At 32.4% G+C, this 6,652-nt stretch overlaps 1 protein-coding gene across 1 annotated transcript; it reads left to right on the top strand.

Moving 5' to 3' along the window:
• The first annotated feature begins 472 nt into the window (after positions 1-472).
• Positions 473-5,786, top strand: LOC135221745 (DNA repair protein RAD51 homolog 1-like). Its single transcript, XM_064259550.1, is given in 8 exon segments — positions 473-602; positions 1,181-1,400; positions 3,081-3,202; positions 3,535-3,712; positions 3,715-3,742; positions 4,346-4,475; positions 4,600-4,733; positions 4,938-5,786. Coding segments are annotated over 8 exon segments (1,026 nt in total). The 5' UTR covers positions 473-512; the 3' UTR covers positions 5,062-5,786.
• Positions 5,787-6,652: the final 866 nt, after the last annotated feature.

Here is a 6,652-nt window from a genome sequence, read left to right as displayed (position 1 = left end):
ATCTGGGCAGGCAGGTAGTTACTGCCTAACCACCTTGTTCAACAATTTAATGACCATGTTCCTAATGTAAAGGACTTCAGGTTTGTGTAGATAGGAAAAATTCAATTTACTTTTTAAAAATTGTGATTTTTGGAAGCCACAACCTGTCGTAAGCCTTTGATTAAAAATTTAAGAGTTTGATAAAACAACTGTTTTGATTTTAAAGATATCCTCACATCCTTGAACAATGTTTTGCAGTTGGACACTTTCATAATTTTGACTCCATTGGAGAGGATATGAAGTTATTTGAGCCATGACCATTTTTGGCTTAACAAAAGTTCTCATAATCAAAAAGTAAAATTTATGGGCTAAGGAGTTGTGCTGTAAGTATTGTATATGTTAATGAAACTATTATATTGTTTATTTTTCCATACCTTTGTCATTCCAAACTGGTATGGCATATTAACTTGGTTTTAAAAGTATACTGTGAAATACCTATATTATTTTCTTAAACTTCCAGGACATTTGAAATCATGTCGATGATGGAAGAGCAAGCAAGTACATCTGCAACGGATGAGAGCATGGATGGTGTTGGTGGTCCATTGTTGATAAGGATTTTAGAGGTAAGAGTTACAGCACTGGGATCCATTTATTTACTCTTGATTATTATCTGTTGATTGATTAGTTAAGATTTTATTATGTGAAAGTAAAAATTTTTCTGTTATAACAACCAAAGGTAGGTTTATTCTGATAGTAGAAGGGCCAGTTTTCTGTAAGAAACTTTTGTCCTCCACCTTAAGTTATTGTAGTTACCCCTTACTCTGCTCTAGAATTGCATTGCTCGCACAATGCTTGAAGCTAATACGTATTAGGGTATGTATGGCTACACTACTTCAGTTTGAAACATCTGCAGATCTTAAGAAAAGACAGGAACCAAACACTAACCTTAGTACGTACTGTATTATTATTTATTGCACTTGGTGCAGTATGAAGATACGAATAAGAATGTTTTCTTTTTTAACAGGTTAAATTCCATTAAACCTTACTTTTACCTAATTACGTCATACTACCAGTTTTACAATACGTATGGTAATTATATCGTATTTTATTTTAATTTCTATGAGATTTTAAATTCAAGTACTATAGTTGTAACTTTATTATTTACTACTGATTTCTGATTAGTGTTTTACATTTCTTACAGCAAAATGGCATATCTGCAGCTGATGTCAAGAAACTGGAAGAGGCTGGTTATTACACAGTTGAGTCTGTAGCCTTTGCCCCCAAGAAGGCTTTACTCAATATTAAAGGTATTAGTGAAGCTAAAGCAGACAAAATAGCAGGAGAAGCTTGCAAGTTGGTCCCAATGGGCTTCACCACTGCAAGTGAATTTCACCAGAAAAGATCAGATCTAGTTCAGGTTGGTCAGATTTGTCAAAGTTTGCTCAAAATCTTTATCCATTTGGTTATGTTCAGTTGCTCAAAAACTCATCAATTTATTATCCATTGGTTATATTCAGGAGTTGCTCAAAAATCTTATCCATTGGTTATATTCAGTTGCTCAAAGCTTTATCCTTGGTATATTCAGTTGCCAAAATCTACCATTGGTTAATTCAATTGCTCAAAATCTTTGTCCATAGATTATATGTACATATTCAATTTTGCTCTCATTTGCCTCAGTTTTGTGGTAACTTTCCATGCATGTTCTTGCCATTATGGTGTTTTTTATAAAAATGTATACTCATTGTGAGTGAAATGTTGAATTTAGCTTCAGCTTCACAGGCCCCTTCAAATTCATGTGGAGTTCTAAGCCTTGCTATAAGAATTGCACTAGTATAGTAGATCACAACTGAATCATGTAGGTTGGTCACTGTAATGGAACCTTTTGTAGTTTTGAGCACTTTTATATTCCTATTGTAAGGGGATATAATTTTTTTTCAAGAGTTAGTGAGGGATTATAGGAATTAAGTACTGTATATAAACTGTTGTTGATGCACCTATTAGTAATGAGTAAAGTAATATGTACTAGTAGGATGCCCTAAAGGCGATTACTCGCGAAGCTTCAAGTTAAACCATCAAAGGGTTAACTAGGTATCTCTGAGCTCTCTGCTACATAATTATTATTGTTAATTGCATTTCAGATAGTCTTAAATAAATCTTATATGGAATAAAATTGAAAGAAGTAAGTAGGGTTTTATCTGCTGAAAGAAATTTTCTTTTACCTTCGATACTTTTGAATGGTGTTAGGACCAGGCTGTGCCGGGCCGTCAGAAATGAGGCCATTTACAGTAAGACTGATATTTTCAAAATAAATCTTATTGGGATGAAATTTAAAGATGTAAGATTTTAACTGCTGAAAGAATTTTTCCGTTATCCTCAATATTTTTGGAGATATTAGCAATTGAATAGCGTTAGCCTTGGGCTGTGGCAAAAATTAAAATGGAATAGTATGTAATTAAAACATTATTTAAATGTGACTTTTTGATATTTTAAAATAAATCTTATATGGGATGAAATTTAAAGATGTAAGGTTTCATATGCTGAAAGAATTTTTTTCAACTTCAATACTTTAGGCGATATTAGCATTTAAATAGCGTTAGAGTCTAAGACAGTAATTAAAAAATCATTTGAATGTAAATGTATGATATTTTGCACATAAGCCTTGTATGGGATGAAATTTAAAGATGTAGTTTCATCTGCCGAAAGAATTTTCTTTTATCTTCAATACTTTTGGATATATTAGCATTTGAAATAGCATTAGGGACTAATGCAATAAAAATGTAATTTAAATGTGAATTTATGGTATTGTAACATTAAAATTAAGAATAAATCTTACATGGGGTGAATTTTAAAGATTTAAGGTTTTGTCTGCCAAAAAGATTTTTCTTTTATCTTCAATACTTTTGGAGATATGTACTATTATCATTTGAATAGTATATTAGGACTGAGACTGCCAGAATAAAGCTTATTTCTAGTAAGACTTCACTTTGCTTGTATAATTAGCTTAGCTTTTTTGTGATGCTTTGTGAAACTAATTGTAACAATAATTTGATCACAAGTATACTTATATCAGCATTTAATCCATTTGGACAGCTAACTAACAGGATCAAAAGAACTTGATAAGTTATTGGGAGGTGGAATTGAAACTGGTTCCATCACTGAAATCTTTGGTGAATTCCGTACTGGGAAAACACAGTTATGTCACACTCTAGCTGTAACTTGCCAGGTATGTTAGTTTGCTTATCTTTGATTCAGTACTTTAAGGTTCTTGTTGAAAACCAGTTTACAGTAGTTCTAAGGAATGAAGGTATGCTGTTTCCAGTTCTTTTGATTCTGTTCTAGGTCACTGTTTAAAGTTGGTTTATATTTTCTTCCTAACCTATTGTTCAGATTGTCTGTCTATCACTGTGTGTTTGACAATGCATTGAACTGTAAAACAGAATTGTGCTTTAACTTTATAGCAAGTCTAATCAATGAATTTTCATGATTTTGGAAAGTAATTCTTGAATATTTATCAGCATACATACTCATAGGCTTTATTTTTTCCCATCCATATAGCTTCCCCTGGAAATGGGTGGTGGTGAAGGTAAGTGCGTATACATTGATACTGAAGGAACTTTTCGACCAGAGCGTCTTCTTGCGGTTGCTGAAAAATACAACCTTGATGGGGCCCAAGTACTTGATAATGTAGCTTGTGCCAGAGCTTACAACACAGAGCATCAGACAAAATTGTTGATACATGTGCAGCAATGATGGCTGAATCTAGGTAAGTTTTGTTTACTTGATGTCTTGATTGCATAAATGCTGCCATTAGCTTTGGGAAGTTTCATAACTGCTTTTGGAAACTAAATTAATTTAGTGTACGTATTGCCATATGCATCCACTATTTAGCTAATGTGTTATACCATTTTGTGCATTATCTGTTAAAGGGGTTGCTGAATATTTAGGTTAATAAGGATCAGAGATGATTCATCAGATAAAAGTTAATGTTATTGAGTGATTTTTTATTTTGTGATATGGTATCCACTTGTTTTTATAAGCAAATTTATGTGATATACTTTTATCATGGAAAAGCTCAGGTTTTTTATATCTTAGGTGGTTGAACAGGAAATGTTGCACTCTTTTTTGACAAGTTTGTTAAGTTCAGAGGTCAGGACATATGAGATTGCTCAATCTGAGAAAGTGGAAGCAGGATAAGCTCAGAATTAAATTTCTTTTGTTGTTGTTGTTTTCAAGACATATACACAGACTAAATTGCAAATCAGATATTAGTGCAAATTTTCTTAACTCTAGGTTTTTATAGTTTTATGTTTAATTAGCTTAGCTTTTGGATAAGACTCAAGTACTAAAATTATTTCCTTTCAACTAGATATGCACTGTGTATTGTTGATAGTGCTATGGCACTGTATCGAACAGACTATGCTGGCAGAGGAGAACTGTCAGCGAGACAGATGCACTTAGCAAGATTTCTGAGGATGCTGTTGAGATTGGCAGATGAGGTTTGTGCTATATCCTGATTCTGTCACCGTATTTACCTCTCAGCACTGAATATGAGCAGACATTGCATTAAGTTACATTTGTAATTCATCCATAGTGTTGTATAACATATCTTTTTTAATGCAGTATGGAGTAGCTGTTGTGATAACAAATCAAGTGGTGGCACAGGTAGATGGAGCAGCCATGTTTACGGCCGATCCCAAAAAACAAAAAAAAAAACCAGTCGGAGGCAACATTATGGCTCATTCATCCACAACCAGGTAGGTAAATGACATTAATTTTACACACATGATTTGTAAGTATGCTTTTCCAGTATCCAAGAAAATAGGTGGGTTATGCATTGTACTAAATAATAATTGTATTTTTTACAAATATTTAATGAAAATGGAATGAAAAGCATTGTGCCCACTGCAAGGTATTCATTTAGATTTGTTACATAATAATTTTTATTTAAATTCCTACAGACTGTACCTTCGTAAAGGCAGAGGTGAAACAAGAATATGTAAGATATATGACTCTCCAAATCTTCCAGAAGCTGAAGCAATGTTTGGCATATATGCAGATGGCATTGGGGATGCTAAGGATTGAAGGCGCGTACATAAGTTGCCGTACAGAGTCCGACGTAAACCAGAGAGCCCAGTGAAAATTACCATTTTATATTTTCTAAAAGCAATATATGCTATTTTCTACTTTTATATAATTTTTTATGCAACAGAGTATTTTGTAGACATTGCAGTTTCAGTTGAAAGCGCTGCTTAGGTAAACTTATCCATTCATAGAGTAATTGTAACTTTATTTGTAAAATATAATGGTGGAAAGTATTGCGATTTTTGTCGTGTGCTAATCAAAACAGGGTTTATAGGCTTGAAATCCTTGTAATCCTGTGAACCTTTTTATCAGGCCTTACTGTTATTGTTGCAGTACTTCTTAAGATCAGTTATGCAGAAGTCTGATTTCACTATAGGTAGGGCATATCTTGTTTCACAACTTTTTGTTTTCCTGCATTTGGTTAAACAAGTTCGTATTAAAAGATCTATTTTGTCTTTAGGGCATTTTAATCATCAGATGTAATCTGCATTCCAATATTGTTGCAGGGAATCTGTATTCAAATATTGTTGCTCTGTGCCAACTAGAAAAATAATCCATTGTTATTAACTGTGACATCACACTATAGATAACAGTATTCAGTTGGGGCATGATTGATCTCATGTTCTTCTATATTATTTATACCACACTGTAGATTCTTTTACCTTAGGGTTTACGAATATAATTTTTTTTTTTTATTTAAAAGCTTATTACAGATCATCCTAAGACGTATAGTCCTTCACGAGCTTAGAATTTTTTTTAAGTTCATAAACATTCCAGCATAGCTGAGCATGAAATTTTTCATAAACATTCCAGCATAGCTGAGCATGAAATTTTTCCAAGTGCTCATCATTGCTATCTGTTTTGTTTGTCAGTTTCAAGAGAATAGTTGATCACAATTAGTAAAATGTAGAATAAAATATTAAAATTAAAATTATTGGTCCTATACAAATTTATACAGAAATACTATATAGTATTTTTGATAGAATAGCTATAGGATTCTTTTCACATTCATCTATCATGTATCCCCATGTTTGCAGTACTATTTATATATCGTATGTTGTAACTTCAGCCACAAATATTAGTCAATATTTATTTTACTCTTTGTGAATTGTATATGTCTGGTGTGGTAATACATTTTCATTTCACAAATCCTAACATAATTGGTGCGTTTTAAACAAATATGTGGACCTTTGAGAATTTATTTTACATAATATATTTTGTTTTGTCCTGTAGAGTTTAAGGCAGTACTACAAGATCATTTATTGTTCAAAAATGTACCTAAATGTAGCAAGAGCAATTCTTTAAATACTTAATTTTTTTTTTTTGGGGGAAAAAATTAAAGTCCTTGATTGTGGGGAAGTGGAAGTCACTTAAGTGCCTAATCGTTAAGTGAACTTAACTCTGCAGTGTTTTGTTATTGGTTTTCCATTTTTTATATAAGGCTTTATCACTTGTAATGATTGTGAATTGTTTATGTCTTTTAATTATTATTTGATGAAAACTCCTTGGTTAACAGGTATACTGTACAGAATCATTATTCAGTTTCTTACCTTTGGTTTTAGTTTTTCAGTAGCTTTTGACAGAATGTTGC

The sequence above is a fragment of the Macrobrachium nipponense genome, chromosome 3 (genome assembly GCF_015104395.2).
Source record: "Macrobrachium nipponense isolate FS-2020 chromosome 3, ASM1510439v2, whole genome shotgun sequence".
NCBI classification, from domain to species: domain Eukaryota; kingdom Metazoa; phylum Arthropoda; class Malacostraca; order Decapoda; family Palaemonidae; genus Macrobrachium; species Macrobrachium nipponense.
This window is presented reverse-complemented; position numbering and strand designations above follow the sequence as displayed.